Genomic DNA, 20,700 nt, shown 5'->3' with positions numbered 1-20,700 from the left:
TTGGCACCGAAGGACAATGAACCAAAATCAAATTCAAGAAGAAAAAAACATAGCTTGAAAGAAAGTAACTGCTGAAATGCTGGCTTAGAGTCACTCAGGATTTCTATGAGGCTTTCTATATGAATATGTAAATTCACCACTACAAATTTTACACCAGCTCTGTGATGTCTTTCTTGAAAATATATCCAGAGAGCAAGCCCAGACTTATTGTGACAGTTGTGACCGTGGTTTTGGTTATGAGGAAGGTAGTTGTAGAGCTGCCCTCTCTGGTCTGAGTTAGGTTTGAGATTCTTTATCTCATAACTCACAGAAGGCCCATCATTTGAAAGCCATTTTATTGTGTTGATGGGGCGACATCCTCTTTCAGGCTCTTGGTCCTGTAAAGTCTCTGAAGCATTTGCGATGTTCTGAGTTATCTGATTAGTATCTGTTCAGGTTTCAATCCTTTGCCTGCATCTTAAGTGTGATGTATTCTTTCTTTCCCTTCAGGACTTTCTACTGTATCCCTCTTGGCAATCCCCAATTCTGGAAGCTCCCTTATATTTGGGGAGGGAAAAAAAGGTCATCACCTTCAAACTACTATATCTTTATCACCAAACTTTTTAAATCAGTAGCGTCTGCTGTGTACCCCTTTCCTTCATTATTGGTGCACATCAGCATGTCTTCCTTCCCTCTTTACTGGAAGATGTCCTCTCAAAGCTACCCAGCAGTGGCCAGATCAGGGGTTTGTCTTGGTCATGGTCCTTTCCAGTTCCAGACTTCAGGAAGTCCTGACAGGGGACCCTTTTCTCCCTTGGCCCTCATGGCATTTTCTCCTGTGTTTCTTTCTGTTCTAACATTTCTACCCTGTGTTTTCCACCTCCATTCTTTCTCCTCTTTTTCTGTCTCTAAGCGTGACTATTTCTATTCTTTTTAAAAAAATTTTTTTTGTAGTTGTAGATGTACAGAATGCCTTTATTTTTATGTGGTGCCGAGCATGGAACCCAGTGCCTCACGCATGCCAGGCAAGCGCTCTGCCACTATGTTCTTTTTCTGCTTTCTCATCTTTGATGATTTCACCTACTCCTAGACTGACTTTGAATGTTGCCTTCCCTCAATAGCTCCATTTGGGCTGGGGATGTGGCTCAAGCGGTAGCGCGCTCGCCTGGCATGCGTGCGGCCCGGGTTCGATCCTCAGCACCACATACAAACAAAGATGTTGTGTCCGCCAATAACTAAAAAATAAATATTAAAAGAATTCTCTCTCTCTCTCTCTCTCTCTCTCTCCCTCTCTCTCCTCTCTCTTTAAAAAAAAAAATAGCTCCATTTGATCACCTTAATAGAAGTGAGATCTTCCCTTTGGTTTATCATAGGACCATTTATAAATGTACTTTAACAACTACTATCTTTTTGCACATTTGATTTTCTGATTGTTAACTTATTGAGAGAAGAAAATAAGAGTCTTTTGTTTTGCCTTCTGTATCCTTTTTTTTTTTTTATTTTTTTTTCTTTTTTTTTTATGTATCCTTCTTAAACCTAACATGTTTGCTCTGGATCTTGTTCGTCAGGATGTATAACAGACCTCTTCTGACATCTCTATTGTCTAATCCCATCATAGCATGTCTTCTGTTGATTAACACAAGCCCTACTTTTTTCCTTCCCCATTTTTTACTTCATAGGAGTTGGTTGTTCGTTTCCTTAAACGAGCATCAAGTAACCTCCAGCATTCACTGAGGATGGTATTACCTAGTCGACGATTGGCACTTCTAGAACGCAGAAGAATCCTCGCCCACCAATTAGGTGACTTTATCATTGTGTACAACAAGGTAAGTTATTAGTCTGGGGGTCTTGTGCATTGTGTTGTAACACATCATCAGTCACACGCTGTACACCTCTGTCCAGCTTCTGTTCTGTGGCCCCATCAACCCTGTTGCCTTGCTGTGAGGGGGAGAGGAATCCCACACTTTAACCTGGTTGGGTTGAAAAGCTACTTATTATTTCTGAAAACCCAGTGGCCATAGTTAACACTTATCAGAAGTTCCATCCCTTTTGAGCTCTGTCATACCCGAGATGAATTCTGACATATGTGCATCTGTATTATTGCTATTGGCCTGTAGACAATGGTAAGTTGACTATAGAGAGAGAATTGGAACTGTGAATTTAATATGATGACATATTTTTTTCAGAGAGTTAGCTTTTCTTCTCCAAAACATTTTACAACCAAGCCCAAGAAATACACTATTTAATTGTAATTTTTGCAAAGTGTCTTATATCCAACAGCCTCAGAACATATTAAAAATATTACTTGGGAGTGAAAAAGGTATAGGTTATATAGTTCAGGTTGCAGAAGGAAGAACTGAGGCCTAAAAAAATGTAAATGAGTTTTCTAAAGTTACATGTAATTATAGAAGACTGTCGACCCTCCATACCCATATACCCAATTTACTCCAGCTCTACTGAAAATTCTGTTGTATCTTGCATGAATAAAGAATTTATTCAAGTTGAGCTGTGCATGGTGGCATATGCCTATAATCCAAGTTGCCTCAAAGTTTGAAGCATGAGGATCGCAAGTTTGAGGCCAGCTTCAGCAATTTAGCAAGGCCCTTATGCCACTTAGTGAGACCTTTTTTCAAATAGAAAGGGCTGGGGTTTTAACTTACTGGTAGAGCACTTTTTTGGAATGCACAAGGCCCTGAGTTTGATCCCTAGCACCAGTTGGGGTGGGGGAGGGAGAATTCATTATTTTGGAAGTTGGTGTAAGAGAATCTTCCAAGACATCTTTCCTGTCCAAATTGCAACAAAATACTGTGTCTCTGCAATGCCACAATATTGTTAAAGCCACGTGTCTGATCACAGATGTTACTAAGTTCCTATCAAAAGCTCTTTTCATAACAGGCCTTACAAATAGAAAATACAACCATGGTAAAAATTTACATTTATTCAGCAACTCTTACTTGGGAATTTCAAAACATTTCATGAAATAATGACCAAGAGTAATATATCAAGTTTATAGGTGGCAAAAGTACATGGAAGAATAAAAAGTGTTTACTATAAGGAACAATTAACCCAAGGGCAATGAAACTAGATGATGAAGTGTGCATTTATCAGGAGTCAGTTTTATCTTGTTGTTTTTCTGTGGGGTTGGGCTTGGATAGGAAACAGAACAAATGGCTGAAAAGAAATCAAAGAAGAAACTTGAAGAGGAGGAGGAAGATGGGGTGAATACAGAAAACTTTCAGGATTTCATCAGACGAGCAAGGTAGAAGACACTTTTGATTAATAAAAGCCACCCTTATTCTTTCTTCCATACTGTTCATTGAATACCCCAAATTCCCTTGTTTCTGACACACAGATATGAATGAAATCACTCTCAGAAGGAGCAGAAATTTCATAGGCTTAGCCTTTCCCTATCTGAGCCAATTACATTGCTGTTGTCATGGTTTCAGTTATCAAAACACTGCTCTGGGTGTCTGGGCTGTAGATCTAGACAGTTTTTAAAGTACATACCACTAAAAGTACTGAGAGAAGCTTTTGGAAATTTGAAGTTAGAGCCTTTTAGTGTTTTCTGGGTCTGACTTTGTCCCTGATGTACTGATGTGTGGAGATGGCCAAATTTGCCTACATTGAGTGGATTAAGAGTTTTTCACCTCTGTGATAGTTACACCTAAATTATATACAACAGAACAAGTTTTTCCTGCTTAAGATTAACCTTTAGGAATTGAAAGTCTCAGTATTCAAGTCTATCTTGATACAAATCAGCCAGGCCATTTTGTCCTTTGACATTATTTCCAAAGGATGAGATAATAAAAGCACATAGTTTTAAATTTTGTAAAAGCTCATACTGGAGTACCTTTTCTAACTAGAAAGTTGTGCAGACTAAAAAAATGCAAGGTTAGGGCAACTAACTGCACACCCCGTTAATTAGGCTCCAATTATCAAATCACAGTCCGGAGAAAAAATCAGTAGAAAATCAGCTCTCTCCGTGTCAGTCCCCAGCACAGAATGACTTTTGTGTAATATCTTGTATAGGCCTCACTGTAGCCTCCGTGTAGCCTCCGTGCAGCCTCCGTGCCATGCTCTTAAACGTAGCAGACAAATAGGTCATTTTGTGGCCGTTCTATAATTAATATTTGTTACTTCTTTGCAGTTTTGGGGTTTTGGGTAAAACAGGTATAGAAATGAAGCAAAAAACAGTTTTTTTACATCAACATTATAAAAACAGAAATAGAAGGTAGGTCCAGAGAATAGCTCTACTTTTAAAGCTAAAAGATTCATTTCTGGATCCTCCTCAGGGTCTTCAAAAATCCCTAAGATATAAAAGAGAAGAAAATCCAAACTTTTAAAAAGTGATGTGTATTTCCCTAGCAGAACTATTGGATATTAAAAATGAATCATATATACTGTTAACTAATGTAGATTTGGAAAGGAAATAAATGAGATTATATTTACTGTTGATTGTGGATTGAGCATTGATTACTGGAAAATATGTGGTATTGTCAGTTCTTCTTTTATTGAGTTTTTGCTAGTTTGTGGATACCTTTGTCAGGACTGATAAATTCAGATGCCAGGGAGCAGAGGATAAGACAGGAATGGTGCAGCTTGTTGTTTAACCAACTATATCCTTTGCCTATTTTGTGAAGGGCCAAATAAAATACACTGCCAGACAAAGGCAGTGTATTTTACACTGTTTGCTGCCCGTTTTAGCTCTTGGTAGTCACTTGAAGTACTTACCTTGTGGTCATCAGGCTACTATGGAAACCTTGGGGTTTATGCTGAGATTCATAGAAATGTTTTCCTATGTCCTTATTGGTGTCCTTATTGGAATGTAGGTCCTTTGTAATAATGCAAGCATGCTTTGCTTATTTGAGGACCAGCTATAGAACATAGTTTTCAGGAAAAAGAAAAGAAAAAGGCCATCCAGAAGCTGCTACAGAAGTTACCAAATTCATGCATGTATATCTTGACTGGATAGGCCTCATGTTTCCTTATAATAATTTCCATTTTATGGATGTTCATATAAGTTTAGCAATTCTAAGTGACCTTAGAGACCATGTATTTGAGTCTCCTGCATCATACAGATGGTTAGAGAGTCCTACTGTGGTCACACTGGTGGGTCCTCCTTAATTCTGACATAGGCAATTAAAATGATAAGTAGCTCCTTCAGTGAAGATGCATCAGTTATCTAGAAATTGGATAGGCAACCCAAAAGGCCAGATAATGAATGTTTCAGACTCCATAGATATGAATAGTATTTTTCTCATATTCTTTTAAATACATATATACATATATATGTGTTTTATTTATATGTATAAATATATAAACTTATTCACTGGTGGCCCATAGTCTAAAGTTTGGTGACTCCTGACCCAGAGCATGGTTGTCTAGTAAACCTTTCCGTGGTGACTTCTGACCACTTGAAGTGTGACTAGTGTAATTCAGAAAAAAATCTTTATTTGTCAAATTTTAATTAAATTTAAATGTCCCATATGACTAGTGGTTGCCACTGTAGATAGTACAGATCTAGAAAATTCCATGTGGGATGAATAAAACCTTACCATACTTTATATTTTTTAGATTGGCTTCATTTATACTTCGTTTTTTAACCATCTATTAGTGACATATTTTCAGCTTGTGCTTTTTGTTTTTCCTTCTCCAGTTTATTCTGTTTCCATAATAAAATCTACTGGAAAGATTTTTCAGAACAGTTTCCTGTGCTGACCAAACTTTTTCTCATTTCAGTGAGGCTGAATTGGAGGAGGTATTGACTTTTTATACCCAAAAAAACAAGTCTGCAAGTGTCTTCCTGGGTACCCACACTAAAACTTCTAAGAACAGCAGCGGTTATTCAGATAGTGGGGCAAAAGGTGGTAAGTGTGCTGGTTGTTGAATGAAAAATGAGAATAGGTGAAAAAGTGGAGGTGCAGGGGAGCGGAGAGAATGATGGGCTGGCTGAGCATCCAGGGGTGAAACTGCAGCACAGGGCTGGAGCGGGAGATGGGCTACAGCACTTCCTGTCCTCAGAGCAGAAGACGGGCATGGTCTGGGTTTTTTGTTTCTTTCATGATAATTAATAGCAGAGAGCTTTTCAGGAAATGCTAAGAATAGCTAGCTAACATTTAGTGAATACTTATCTTACAATCTGTTGGACATGGTCTTATTTTTTACTTCCTAAAACTACATGGAGTAGGTCTTGTTTTTAAACTTCTTGATGCATAAGAAAATGAGCTAAAAGAACCATGTAAAACTTCACCACAGAGACAGGACTTAGACCCCTGTCTGCCTGACTCCCAAGTTTGTGCCCTGAGTGTCCACTCTTTGCCTCTCCTAAGGCTTGTTTCTCATTCTTGTCAAGTGAGACCCCCTCAACACCACTGGCATTTGGGTTAGGAGAATTTTTTGTTGTGTGGGGCTGTTCTGTACCTGGTGAGATGTCTGATGTCATCGGTCCCAACCCCAAATGCCATTAGCTTTCCCTCAGGCATTGATAACTCAGAATTTTCCCACATGCTTCTAAAAGTTCTCCCTGCTGAGGTACTCTGTGATTGGGATTTTAAAATCAAATGTGAACCAACTCTCTTGCTCACATCATCATGATCAAAACATGCGGTTTCATTCTGTGATAAACAATGCTCTGTGCTTTAAAGGTAAGATTCTTTTAAACCTAGGTGGAAGTATAAGGCATATGAACACAAACATACTAATTTTGATAGTGTTTTAAGTACCAGATGCAAATTGGACACTTCCTCCCTGCTCTTACGGCTATCATAATCTGGTGTGGAAGTAGCCAGGAAAGTTGGTCATTTTCGACGTGGAATGAAGCTGGGAATGGTAATACCAGCTACAAGTTCAAGGCCAGCATGGGCAATTCAGCCCATGTCTGTCTCAAAAAAATAAAAAGGACTGGGGATGTAGCTCAGTGGTAGAGCTCCTATGAGGTCAACCATCATACCACCACCCCTCCCAAAAAAATTGTGAAATGAATTTTCCCAAAGAAACAATGTTAGTGGGTTTTTCCTTTTGATTGGTTGGTTATTTACTTGTGGTAGGCAAGCCCTTTATTACTGAATTACATCTTCAACCCTGTGTTTTAAAAGCTGATTGGTTCATAAGCTAATCCAGAAAAGCCTTTTTAACTCACTGCATAATTGAATTATCATATCACTAGCAGCCCTTCTGAGCACAGCCTCTTTGAGCTTTCCCAATTTCATATTCGTCTGTTGATTCATTCCTTGTGTGTACATTTTTACTGAGCAAGTGTTATGTGTTAGGCACTTTGGTAGTTGCCAGCAGAACCATCACAGTCCTTGACTTTATAAAGTTTATTGTCTGGTGAATGGAGGTCAGTGACAAGCTACCAGAAAGTTGATGAGAGCTCTGAAAAGCTCCTATAACAACAGTGTTGTGGAAGGAAGGCCAAGGAATGCTCATAATAAGGTCCCCTGAGGAGGTGGGGCCCGCATGGGCACTGACCCCTCCCCTGGCAGTAATGGGGCAGCCCTCACAGCGTGGCCTGGCAGCACCCACGTGTACAGATGGGTCATTTGAGATTCTAAGGTTCATTTATTAATGACTGTGTTTACAAAGACCGTCTATACCTGTCTGTACCTGTTAAGAATGTCTAGAGGTACAGGAGGAAGGCCTCAGTCAAGAAAATAACATTTGAGCCTGGTGCCGTGGTCCATGCCTGTAATCGTAATGACTCAGGAGGCTGAGGCAGGAGGATCACAAGTTCAAATCCAGCTTCAGCAAAGGTGATACTATTTTGTATATAGGGCTGAGAATGTGGCTCAGTGACCAAGTGCTCCTGCGTTCAATTCCCAGTACCCAAAAGAAAGAAAATAACATTTGATAGTGTGGTATCCAGACTCATTGCAAACAAGAATAGTGACAGAATTACCATCACTGGTGGTATTAGAGAGGACTGAATTCATAAGTCTTTATCTTTTCATTCTGAAAGTTAGTTTATTTGTATATTTTTGTGGTAGTGAGATTGAACCTAGGGCCTTTGTGCATGCTAGGCAAGCACTGTACCACTGAGTCACATCCTCAGCCTTTTGTAAATTTTATTTTGAGACAGGGTCTCATTAAGTTGCCCAGACTGGTCTGAAACTTGCAATCCTTCTGCCTTTGCCTCCCAGAGTAACTGGAATTACAGGGATGTACCATGTCCCAGCTTAAATCTTTGTATGAGCTTCACTCTTTTTTTAAAAAATATCTTTATTTATTTATTTTTATGTGGTGCTGAGAATCGAACCCAGTGCCTCACACGTGGGAGGCAGGCGCTCTATCACTGAGCTATAGCCCCAGCCCCTGAACTTCACTGTTGACAAAAATTTTGAATATTTCCCCAAGTATATTATTAGCTCTGTTCTGTTTCAAAATTCTGTAGTAGAGAAAAACTAATTTGTTCCAGTGGTAACATGAGTGATTTTGGTATTCAGTTTACTGATCAACCTATCTTAAATAAAATTGAGGCATTGACCTTAAAATATAGAGTCATTGTATTCTCTTGGTAGTATGCCAGCACATAATGGGGCTATTCTTTGTGTTTCATGGTAGCTGCCCCACTCCATACATACTGTGATCTCTTGGCTTCTTTGGCACTACCAACCAAATTGGTCTCTTATAACCCTCATCTAAATTCCTGACAGAGGCATCTGACTGCCCTTACTTATTTTCTTTTCTGGGCATGTCCTACTTGTTGGCAGCCCATGGATGGCTGCTCTGGATTTAAGTATCTTTCCCTGGTTCAGTGAGGCAGAACTGGGGTTGGCAATATCTGGGGATCATTGCATTGGTTACCCACTCAGCAGCACTCGGGGAGTCCATCTTTGGAAAAGTGTGGCTTGATGTACAGTGTCTAACAGTATGGATCAGTACTTGTGTTACATTTTTGGAAACAAAATTTTGTTATAATGGATTAGTAAGAGAGCCTAAGTTCAGTATTTTTTCTATTTCTTCTTTCAGATCACCCTGAGACAATACAAGAAGTGAAAATAAAGCAACCCAAACAGCAACAGGCAACAGAAATTCACTCTGATAAATTATCTCGTGAGTGATTTCAAACCTATATAGATTTGCTCTGATAAATTTCTAAAAGAAAGAGTCTTCAAATATTAAATGCTTCTAAAGCATGAGAATTACCCCTGAGAAGTCCTTTCCTTTGTTCTTCCTTTTCCCCTAGAATTTTTCTCTCAAATACACTTAACCTGTTTTTCTTCCCAGGAATTTTTTTTCATTTTCTTTAGAATTCTAAGCACTTTGTTTTCTCCTAGAAAGGTGAAGAGAGAGAGGAATTAGCCATTGCTTGTAGGAGCTTTGTCCTGCTGTCCTAATGTTTGTAAAACATGCCTACTCTGTTTTGTGGGGGTATTCCCAACTCCAGTTTTTAGGAAGGACCAAAAATAAACTAAAATGTCTCTTGCTAGGTTGTCTCTGGTAGGCAAAATCCATTAATGTCTGTATTTTTCATGGTTTCTGTTTCATGCTAAGATTATTCTGATGTTTTGAAAATGTTTATGTTTTATAGAGATGATATGTTCATTTTTTCCTAAAATGATCTGTTTTGTTCTGTTTGTTTTTGTTTTAATAGGATTTACCACTTCAGCAGAAAAAGAGGCTAAATTAGTCTATACCAATTGTACTTCTACTTCTTTCTCTGGTCCTGCTGCTACTCTTCTGCAGAAAATTCCCAACACCCATCTGTCATCTATTATGACAACCTCTGCCCTCTCGCCAGGGCCTGGCCACCATTCTGCTTTATCTCACATTCCTCAAGCCATCCCCACTATACCTCATCAGCCAGCAATTTTACTGAACCCAGTCCCTGACAATGCTTCTTCCTCCATACATCCTGGGACACAGAACACACCAAGCCCCGCTGGCCTGCCACGCTGTCGATCAGGCAGTTACACCATTGGCCCCTTTTCCTCTTTCCAAAGCGCTGCACACATCTATAGCCAGAAACTGTCTCGTCCCTCCTCAGCAAAGGCAGGTGAGTGAGAAAATGAAAGGCAGCCTACAATGCCAGGTCCCCAGCCCCCATGGAGAAAGAATGCCGTCTCTTCCCTTTGCCTTTTCTTGAAAGGTAAAGGGACACACGCTAAATTGTTGTGCTGTGACTAAAGAAAAGTCTTGCATTTTGTCCACTAGCATTCAGTCACTGATAGAAAAATGAAACAGGACTTCTTTTAGGTAGTGCCGAAAAAGAGATAAGTCAAGTCCAGTCCAGAAGTTTCCCACACAGATAATCTTAGACCTGTGAATGTGCTATATGCGTTTTTTTTTTTTTTTTTTTTTTTGATTCAGGTAGTTATTCCTGACATCAGACAAATTAACGCTTTTTTTTCAATGCATTTAAAGACAGGAATGAACCAAATAAATACCCTCTTTTAAGAATTCTTTGGTTTGTAGCGTCAATGAAGTAGACCCAGCTTATCAGTCAAGTTTCCCCCTCCTATTTTTTTTTTTTTAATCAAATCCAGGACCTCTTGCATACCAGGAAACACTACCACTGAGCTACATCCCCAGCCCCCTCATTTTTAAATAACTTTATTGAGATACAATTCATATTTACAAAATTTGCCCTTTTGAAAAAGTGTACAACTCAGTGGTTTTTTTATCATATTCACAGAGTAATGCAATGACACCATTTTCTAATTTTCAAGCATTTTCATCATCCCTAGAAGAAACTTCATACCTATTAGCAGTCACTACCTACTTCCTCCTTCTGCCAGCCCCTAGCAGCCACTGATCTACTTTCTGTGTCTACAGATTTGTCTGTTCTGGACAATTCAGATAAGTGGAATCATGCTATAGGTAGTCTTTGTCATTGGTTTCTTTTCACTTGTCATGCTTTCAAACTTTCTCTGTGTTATAGTATGTATTGCGCTTCATTCCTTTTTATAGCTGAATAATATTCCATTGTATGGATATAATACATTTTGCTTATCCATTTGTCACTTGATGTGCATTTGATTTTCTCTTTTTTTTTTTCCCACTTTTTGGCCATTATGAGTAACAGTCGTGTATACATTTTTATGCAGATACATGTTTTTATAATCTTGGTTATATAGCTAGAATGGAATTGGTGAGTCATATAATAACTTTATGGTTCCTCTTTTTGAGGAACTAACGAACTCTTTTTCAGTGTCTGTACCATTTTACTACTCCCAATGTATGAGGAGTTCTAAGTCAAGTTTCCCCCTCTCTATATCTTTGCTGACATTTAATGTCTTTTTAATTTCACCCATCTCTTTGTGTGTGTGTTGGGGGGCTTGTTATGATTTCCATTTCCCTCATTGCTGATGTTTTAAGCATCTTTTCATATGCTTTTTGGCTATTTGTAAATCTTCTTGGGAGAAATGTCTTTGCCCATTTTTAAGTTGAGATGTGCGTCCTTTTGTTGAGTCATAAGTGTTCTTTATGTATTCTGTATACAAGTCCTTTATCAGGTAAATGATTTAGAAATATTATTTAACCCGATCTGTTAGTTGTCTTTTTGCTTTCTTGAAGCACAAACATTTTAAGTTTGGAGGAAGTCAAATATTTTGCTTTGTTTTGTTTTGTTTTGTTTCCTTTCAGTTGTGTTTTTGTTGTCATATCTGAAAAGGTATCTTCTAACCCAAGGTCACAAAGATTTCTTTGTATTTTTTTCTAAGAGTTTTATAGGTTAGACTCATACATTTAGAGCTTTTATCCATCTTTAGTTAATTTTTATGTATGGTTTGACATATGGGGATCCAGCTTCATTCTTTCGCATTTGCATATGCAGTTGTTTTAGCACCATCGAGTATTGATTGTTTCTCCCATTGGATTTTCTTGGCACACTCATCAAATAAATCAAATGAAGATTTATTTTGGAGTCTCAATTTCTGTCTATGCCAGCGGCACATTTTCTTACTGTAGCATTACAAGATGTTTTAAAATCATCCTCTAGTTTTATTCATCATTGTTAAAGTGGCTTAATCTGTTCTGAATTTCTTGCATTTTCATATAAATTACAGAATTAGCTTGTCAAATTCTGCCAAAAAAGACTAATGGGATTTCGATAAAGATGACATTGAATCTGTAGATCAGTTTGGGGAGTATCTTAACATTGGTCAAGTTTTTAAACACTTTAGTAATAAACATGTTAAGGTAAATTTATAGCTAAGCCTTGTTTTATAAATAACTAATCCATATTTGTTAATCAATACCGGATTTAAAATGAATAAGATATTGTAATATGGAGCTTGAATCATAAACTTGAGTAAGTTACAAATAATGATATATACATGTGTGTATCTTTGCTGATTTCAGGTGATTGTTGTTCTTATGATTTTGTTTTCTAAAATCATTAATAATAGTAATCAATAATGTTCTTATTTGAACTTTTTCCCCCATGTGAGAAATTCAATAAGATTAGTGTCTCCAGTTCTCTGTGTCATTATAAAAACTTTAAAACCTTTCTTTTCCATTTTTTCCAAGAGTGAATAGGGAACAGAGGAAGATCAAAATTATTTCCTTATGTCTGTTGTGACTTCATATTTGACCCATGGATTATTTTAAAGCATATAGTTTAATCTTTAGGTAGTTGGAATTCTTTGCATTTTATAATTGGCTTTCAGCATATTTTTGCTGTTGTCAGAGAATGTATTTTGAATAGTTAAAGAACAATAGACAACATGTAAATAGAAATATACATTAAATAACAATAGCCTGTAAATGATTAAAGATAAATTTTTCTGTAGTAATTAAATAGTTTAGGAAGGGGAATAAGATATTATTTAAAAGTTAAATATATAGTGTCAAAATTCAATGGTTACCACTAAAAAAAATGAAACTATGTAAATCTTAAACCTATGGGGAGAAAGAAAATTAATTGAAGGAAAAAAACTACCCCTGAGAGTATATAAGCAAGAAATGTAGGAAAAACAAGAGAAATGCTATTTAAACCTTGATAACTGAGCCCAAATACATCAGAATCAAATGAACAAGTGGGTGGGATTTAACCTGTTAGAAGACTGTCAGCTTTAAGTTTTGAGCAAGATCAAAACTAGAAGTCAATAGTTTTCAAAATTAGTAGCCACAGAGTATTAGAAAACATTTTTTTTTCATTATGATAAAATATATATAACATAAAATTCACCATTTTAACTGTCTTTAAAAGTTTTTCCAGCCAAGCATGGTGACATTCACCTGTAATTTCAGCAGCTTAGGAGGCTGAGGCAGAAAGATTCCAAATTCAAGGCCAGCCTCAGCAACTTAACAAGACCCTGTCTCAAAACAAAAAGGCTGGGATGTGGCACAGTGATAAAGTGCCCCTGGATTCAATCCCCAGTACTGCAAATCAAAGTCTTTCAGTGGCATTAAATACATCACATCACCACCAATAACAACAACAAAAAAATGTTTTTTAAAAACATTACTTAAAGCCTGGGAATGTAGTTCAGTGATAGAATGCTTGCCTGGCATGTACAAGACCCTGGGTTTAATCCCCAACACTGCAAAAATAAATAATAGCAACAAAAAAAAAACATTATTTATTTAAACAAAAACAAACAAACAAAAAACACTATCTAGGGAATATTTTAGAAAAGACTTTTAGTGGTTGGGTTTTGGGTCCCCCCCCCCCCCGTCATTTTGGCAGTACTAGGGATTGGGCCCAAGGCCTCCATACTAGGCAAACAAACATTCTATTACTGAGCCACATCCTCAGCCCTTTTTAAATTTTTTGTTCAAGATAGGATCCCACTAACTTTCCCAGGATAATCCTGAACTTATGATCCTCCTGCCTCAGCCTCCCTAGTAGCTGAGATTTCAGGTGTGCACCACCATGCTCCACTCTGGAAAAGACTTTTAAAAGAAATTTTGTGGACTGGGGTTGTGGCTTAGTGGTAGAGCGCTTGCCTGGCACATGTGAGGCACTTGGTTCAATTCCCAGCACCACATAAATAAAGGTATTGTGTCCATCTACAACTAAAAAATATTTTTAAAAAAGAAAGAAATTTTGTAAGACTTTGTTGAATGACATCAGAGAAAATTAAATCAGTGGATAAAATATACCATGTAGGGCTGGGGGTGTGGCTCAAGCGGTAGCGCATTCGCCTGGCATGCGTGCGGCCCGGGTTCGATCCTCAGCACCACATACAAAGAAAGATGTGTCCGCCGAAAACTAAAAAAAGAAAATATATTAAAATTCTCTCTCTCTCTCTCTCAAAAATAAAATATATATACCATGTACATACATGGGAAGACTCAATACCAGTTGATCTTTGAATTCAATACAATTCTAATCAAAATCTCAAGCTTATGGTTGAACTTGATAAGCCTATTCTAAAATGATAATAGAAAGGCAGGAAGACCAAGAATAGTGAGAACTCCTTGAAGAAGATAATTGAGGTAGAGGAATACTGTATTAAGATCTAATATAAAGATATAATGTTTAAGACTGTGGTATTGACAAAAGAATAGACAAGATGACCGATGGAACAAAATGGAAAGTTAGGAACAATCATACAGATAAATGGAACTTTGATCTATGATAGACATGCACTGTAGATCCGTGGAAAAGGAGGGATTACTCAATAAATGAAGGTGGGTAAAGTGAAATTAGATCCCTGCCTCATAGCATGTATGCATGCATGCATGCAAAATTTAAAACTTCTAGAATAATATAAAAGAGACCATCTTTAAGATCTGTGGTGTGGAGCAATAGCAGAAACAAAAGCACTACTCCAGTAAGTCAGTAAGAAAAAGACAACTCAGTGGAAAACTGGTAACGGCTCTCAGAAAAGAAGAAGCGTGCTCAACATCATTACAAATCAGAAAATGTAAATGAAGACTACAGTGACATTTATATCTTCTTAGAGAAGAAAGAATTAAAGATGTTTGACAAAACTGAGTGTTGAAGAGTATATGAATCAGCAGGAATTACTTTGTGTTGAAGGGAATCTAAAAAATACCATTCTAGTGTCATAACGTGAATTTGAAAACTCACAACTCACCTATACTGTGACTTCACAGTCACTGTAGGCCTGGCCACAAGAGAATCTCTTGTGCATGTACACCAGAAGGTGTACATAGAGTGTGTTTGGCTGCATGGTTATAACAGCTCACAGTGACAAGAAATCCTGGGTAGTGGAATAGAGATGTAAGTTGTGTGTATTTGCAAAATGAGATACCAGACAGCAGATAAAATATCAGTTTCAGTTCCACCCCAGTACCACAGAAATGAAATGATTGGATGGATGAATGAAATGAACAAATGAATAACTGGACAGGAGGAAAAATAGGGTGTTCCTACTTTTCTGGGTTTTTAATTTTTTTCAATAAAATGTGTTTTATAATCAATGGAGCATGAACCTTGATTTTTATATTATTTTATTTTTGCCAGAATTTCAGTGGTCAGAATAATAGAATTCTGATAAAATAGTTTAAAGAAGAAAGTTTAAGTCCAAAGGGACAGTCATTTGAGAATGTGCAATCATTGCTATTTTTCTAAGTACACTCAGTTTTTCTTTCATCCCCATTCCCTTTGAGCTTTTTGAGAAATATTGTGGATGATTTGACTGTGGATGCCATAGACTACTGACGAGTGTAGTTACATAACAAAAAAACAAAGCAAAGAGTTGTGAGTTTCAAAGACTTTTCCTGTGGTGGGTGGGATGGAACGGAGGCCCTTGTGCATGTGAGGCAGGCTCTTGACCACTGAGCTAGGCCTGCAGCCCAGTATATTTTTTAAGCTCAGTAAATTCTAGGAATGGTCTTCTACACTAGTTAGGATGAAAATTCTTCTTTGTGAAGTTTTCATAATGTGTGGAAGGCTGGCTATAGGAAGGACTTCCAGGGTATAGTAAGGATTTGTATTTATTTTTATGATCATTTAAGGATAGTTTATTGCTCCTTATTGCTAAAGATCCTTGGGGTCAGTAAAGTTTCTCTTGGCCTGATGTCGCCCTGTCATCATCCAAATTTTTTTCAGGGCTTTTTCCTAAGCCAGTGAATTTTTTTTTTTTTTTTTTTTTTTTTTCTTTTCAGCAGGTTCATGCCATCCAAACAAGCATCATTCAGGAGTAGCCAAAATGCAGAAAGAGGGAGAAGATGGTTCTTCATATGGCAAACGGTACAGCCAAAGTATGGTTTCAGCTGAACTTCAGCGACTTGCTGAAAAGCAGGCAGCAAGGCAGTATTCTCCAGCCAGCCACATCAGTCTCCTCACACAACAGGTAGGGACAGTCTGGAGTGCCAAAGAGCTCTTCATACCCAAAGATGGGATCAACAGGGTAGCCGGTCCTTCCCTGACTTTACTCCCTGTGCCTCTTGAATGAGTATTGGTTGGTAACAAGCTAAAACCAATTCCTTAAATGTAAAGGAAGTGACTTTCTCTTGCAGGCATTGATGTCTGCTGCTGGCTCTGGTGCACCTATTTTCAGGATAGACAGATTTGAATAAGTTCAGCTATAAATAGAATGTTAAAGAATTTTTTAAAATAACTTTTGTAAAATTATTAGTCTTTCTAGCAGAATGGCTGATGATGCTTTCACAAGCCTGTCCACAGAAGGCACCACCCTGCTCTCCCGGTTCTCTGTGAAAACTTTAGGACCACTCTGCTCATCTTCATTTACTTCAGCCTCATCCCAATTGTGTGAGGCAATAATTATTTTCTTTTTCAAATCCCTAGAAGTTTGAAGGGACTAGAGGGGAGGCCCAGTGTGGAGTAGGAAGCAAAGGAACTTCCCAGGACAGTGTTGAAACTCGATGGGAGGTGAATCTCTGGGTTTCAGTGCTAGAATGAGGGGACGAGGAAATACACCGTCACAACCATGGTAGAAGGAGAAGGAATTTTGAAATGTGAAATGGCTACGAGAAAGGGTAAAGGCCTCTGATCTGCTATACTTTTATCATTGGGTCACTGACGGCAATGTATTTTCAGTTTGTAAATAAATAGCTAGAAGCACCAGACATTAAGAGACTTTCTTTGGGATGATTGTAAGAAAATATAGATAGCCGGTTTTAGTGCTTAACATATTTTTAGTTCCTATCATTTGCTATACTGCAAAGCCTGCAGAATGATAAGAGCCTTATCCTGTGGGAGTGTAAGGTTTATGTGTCCTTAGTGGGACGTCATCCCCCTTGAGCCTGTTTTTCTCATCCATAAGGAATTTCAGTGCCAGGGAACTTAAAGTCCACATGTATCCTATTCGTAGGAATCTGAATCTGCCATTAGATGTCAGTCTTAACTTTCTGAGTCTTGGTAATAGGGTGACCAGTGCAGGCGGAGAGGTGCTGCAGTGTGTAATAAGCAGGGTGGACAGTTTGAAAAGAGAGTTGGATTAACTGTCTGCAGACTTGGGTTCTGCCGTTGACTTGCTGTGTGACGTTGGGCAGTTCACTCAGCTTCTGTCAACCGCAGGATCTTCATTTGTTGATGTGGGGAAAACACCACAGGGTCGTGAGGGTAGTGTGTAAAAACTTCTTGAAGTCTAAATGCCATATGCTTGGGAAACTTTGTTATTTAAACCATAAAGGGTTTCGGCAATAAATGGTTTCTCATTTGTTTTGAAAGGAGGAAGTTGTTGGATGAAATGAACTTTGTTATTGAAAAGCTCAATTGTATGTTATTTGGTCCCTTTTCTTTAGAGAAAGCAATTTCTTAATTTGGAATTTGGGAAATTCTGTCTGTTATTGTTCCTTTTCTGGTAAGTAGTTAAGAACCCATAACAGTAGTGTGAAAAGGCTCTGGTATACTTTGTTCCTTTCCCTTTGTCTGTGTTTCGAAGAAAGTTTCCTTAGTCTCTTGCTCATGGAGGTGAGTGACACCTTTCCTGGCTCCAAACAGAAGGCTCGGAGCTCTGGCCTCTCTGCACTTGCCATCTGAGAACGGTCTCCAGAAATCACTTCAAAGTCTTTTGATTTCCTTTTACCTCTTCTTTTCCTTATTTTCAATTCCCACTTTGTGTTTGTGCTTTCTTTTCTTTTTTCATTTTTCTGATAGGTTTAATGGCTACCCTTCCCTCCCTCTCCTTTTTTCACAGAACTAATTCTGGATATTTTTATTCATTCTATTCCAATTAATTTTTTCTTGTTTTATCTTTACTAATTCTTTATTTCTGCTTTCCTTATTTCTTTATTTTATTCTTTGGTTTAATTTATTCTTTGTGCTTTATTTCTTTATTATTTCTCCCCTATTTCTTGAATTGGGTGCTTACATATTGAAAGCTATGAATTTTTCTCTGAGCATTGCTTTAGTTATAGTCCCTGAACTCGGCCCTTCAGTTGATTTTCTAGGCAAGGAGTTATGATCTTCCCCTCCTAGATAAGGAAAGCTGATTTTAAATTATTTGTTCTGTTTTGGGAGATGGGTATAGAAATTGAAATCATTGGATATTTTTACAAAATTACTTTATTTTGCTTGTAATTTCAACTTCTTATTAAAGCATTTAGTGGCATTTCCCATAAAACTTTATTCCACATGTTTCATTTATTTATTAAGAAGCATTTTAACTTAGCTCTTAAGAATGTTCCAACCTTTGGACTAAGCCATAAGGATGGTCCTCGGTGTGGGATAACTCAGTGTCATTAGGGTGCAGCCACGGAAGCAGATGAACGTGCGTGACAGGTGCTCCCAGACAACAACAAAGCCACCAAGAGGGATTCCTGACCCAGCTTGTGTGGGAGTGGGAAGAAGGCCAGGTAGCCTTTGTAATACTTCAGCTGAACCTTAAAAGGTAAGCAAATAGGTAGCAGAAGAAGAGAAAGAGCAGTTTCCAGAGTAAAACCAGCATGCCTGTGTTTAGTGATGTCGAGGAGACTGGGGAGTCAGCAGGGGTAGTGGGATTGAAGTGCCCAAAAGGCAAGGGCTGACTCAGGGCGCTTCAGAGGCCCCTTGAAGGAGCTTGGCCTTCTTCTCTTTGATGATGCGGGAACCACCAAGAGACAGCTGCTTGCCCTTTAGCCGGATCATTCAAGGGACTTGGGAGGAGGTGGGCTGGGGATGAGGCAGTGTTACCTTTTTTCCCTCCCTGTGCTCTGGTGAAGCTGGAGACCACAGGCAAAGAGTACTCTGACAACCCTAAAAATTGTTAATAAAGCCTAGAATAAATACAAAAGAATATCAAACTTTCCCTGCCACATGAGCAGTGGCTACTTAAGAAGTGTTAATGCAAGCATACATACATTTGAAATATGACGAGGTATATGTTCCCAACATATTATTATTCAATAGATATCTTAAGAAATCTGAGCAGAGAGCAATTCAGATTTAATCTTTTCCCTTGGCATGTGAGAGGCTGGCTATCTTGTGGGACGGGATCTTTTGGCAACCTATGTGTTTATTCCTGAGAGCAGTGTTTTCTCGAAGCATCTGTGCCTGTGGGGGCCATGTAGGGGTGCTGGAGCATGGCTTCGGTGTGAGGTCTCCCTATCTCTATCTCACTCCATGCGGAGAGAGAGGGCAGCTCTCAGAGCTCCAGCAGCCGTGGCCCCTTGTGGTTCATGCTGTTAGAGCGCAGAAGAATGTGGCGAATTAGCCCAGCCTTGCGGTGAGGAGTGGGAGGCAGGGCGTCCGAGGGAGCCCTGGCCCTGTCTGTGCTGGCGAGTGTGAGATTTCAGGACCCAGCTATCATTAGGAGCAGCTCCAGCTCTCCCAGCCTGGAGTTTAATCAAAGGGATAGCAGCAGACCACCCAGGCGGGCCCACTGCGCACCCGTGTGCTGTGTCAGTCTCTGCTCCCCAGCCAGCCGCGCGCGACGTGGCCAGGCCTCCTGGAAATGTGCTGACAGATACAAGGAGGGAGGAGACACTCTTTGCTCTTCACATTTTTCATTTAGATGGAGAAGGGAACAAAAACCCATTTGGTTTCCTTTCATTTCTTTGCTCTTTCTGGGATACTTTCCTGCCTAGTCCGGGAGCAGGCTGTATCCGAGGTTCGGAACGTTTGGTTCACGCGCTCACTGGTTCACTGTCATTCACAGAGGAGCTCTCCTTCATCTCTTCTGTGTCAGCAACTACCATTATAAGGGTCCAAAGTGAGAATCTCAGTTTTGAAATTGCAATTCAGAGGTGAAATTGGGAGAGACAGAGCTAACTCTTAGAAATGGTGCCCAGTGTATAACAAGTGTCAGCCACTGGCCACCAAACTGGCCTAAGGCCTCCTTGGCGTATCTGGATATGTAGAACACTACACATGTGTGCTCTGGTTTTGTGGTTCTTTTACTACCTTTAGTTCTTTTTTGTTTGTTTTCTTTCTTGGTAGAGAAAGTTGAGCTCTTTCAGACCATATACATTACCTGTTCCCATTTCTAGAAAGAAAAAAGGGTACAAAGAAAAAGCAGAAGCTTTTGAGTTGATGAGATCTTAAACAAGACACTTAGCCTCCCTGGGCCTTGATTTCTTCATCCGTTTAAAAAAAAGTGAGGGGGGTGGGGGGCTAATTTTAGTATCAAGAGCAATTCTCCCTCCTGGAAGCTGTGCCTCTCTACCTGGGGCCCAGCTCCAATGGGTCCTGTCTCGTTCCCTTGCTCTTTTATGCCTCTTGAGACTTTAATCTCCTATTTCCCTTAGTTCCTTGGCTTACTCCATGACCTGTTACCTGAAAATAACCTTTCTTTTGCTTTTTTATCTCTTCTAACTCTTGTCTTCTCTAAAATAACATGACTTGCTGTCTGTCCTCAGTTTCCCTCTGGCTCCAACCCCCCTGCCCCCCCCCCCACTTACTTGTGCAGACTGACTTTATTCCTT

The 20,700-nt window shown here is 38.9% G+C and overlaps 1 protein-coding gene across 27 annotated transcripts in view; it reads left to right on the top strand.

Moving 5' to 3' along the window:
- Positions 1-20,700, top strand: part of Ttll5 (tubulin tyrosine ligase like 5) — a 265,849-nt gene that overhangs the window by 111,113 nt on the left and 134,036 nt on the right. For 18 of the 27 annotated variants that reach the window (XR_009226355.1, XM_046440809.2, XM_046440806.2 and 15 more), the window contains 6 exons: positions 1,659-1,805; positions 3,135-3,238; positions 5,719-5,846; positions 8,947-9,030; positions 9,572-9,973; positions 16,000-16,187. Coding sequence is in view for 26 of the 27 variants with exons in the window: in XM_046440809.2 (XP_046296765.1) it covers positions 1,659-1,805; positions 3,135-3,238; positions 5,719-5,846; positions 8,947-9,030; positions 9,572-9,973; positions 16,000-16,187 (1,053 nt within the window). In the remaining variant the exon portion in view is untranslated. Of the gene's footprint in view, positions 1-1,658; positions 1,806-3,134; positions 3,239-5,718; positions 5,847-8,946; positions 9,031-9,571; positions 9,982-15,999; positions 16,188-20,700 lie in introns of those variants that run through there. The other 9 variants (XM_046440808.2, XM_046440805.2, XM_046440800.2 and 6 more) reach the window with 5 other exon arrangements.

The sequence above is a fragment of the Marmota monax genome, unplaced genomic scaffold (genome assembly GCF_021218885.2).
Source record: "Marmota monax isolate L192 unplaced genomic scaffold, Marmota_monax_Labrador192_F-V1.1 WCK01_AAM20220418_F8-fsc00017, whole genome shotgun sequence".
Lineage (NCBI taxonomy): Eukaryota > Metazoa > Chordata > Mammalia > Rodentia > Sciuridae > Marmota > Marmota monax.
This window is presented reverse-complemented; position numbering and strand designations above follow the sequence as displayed.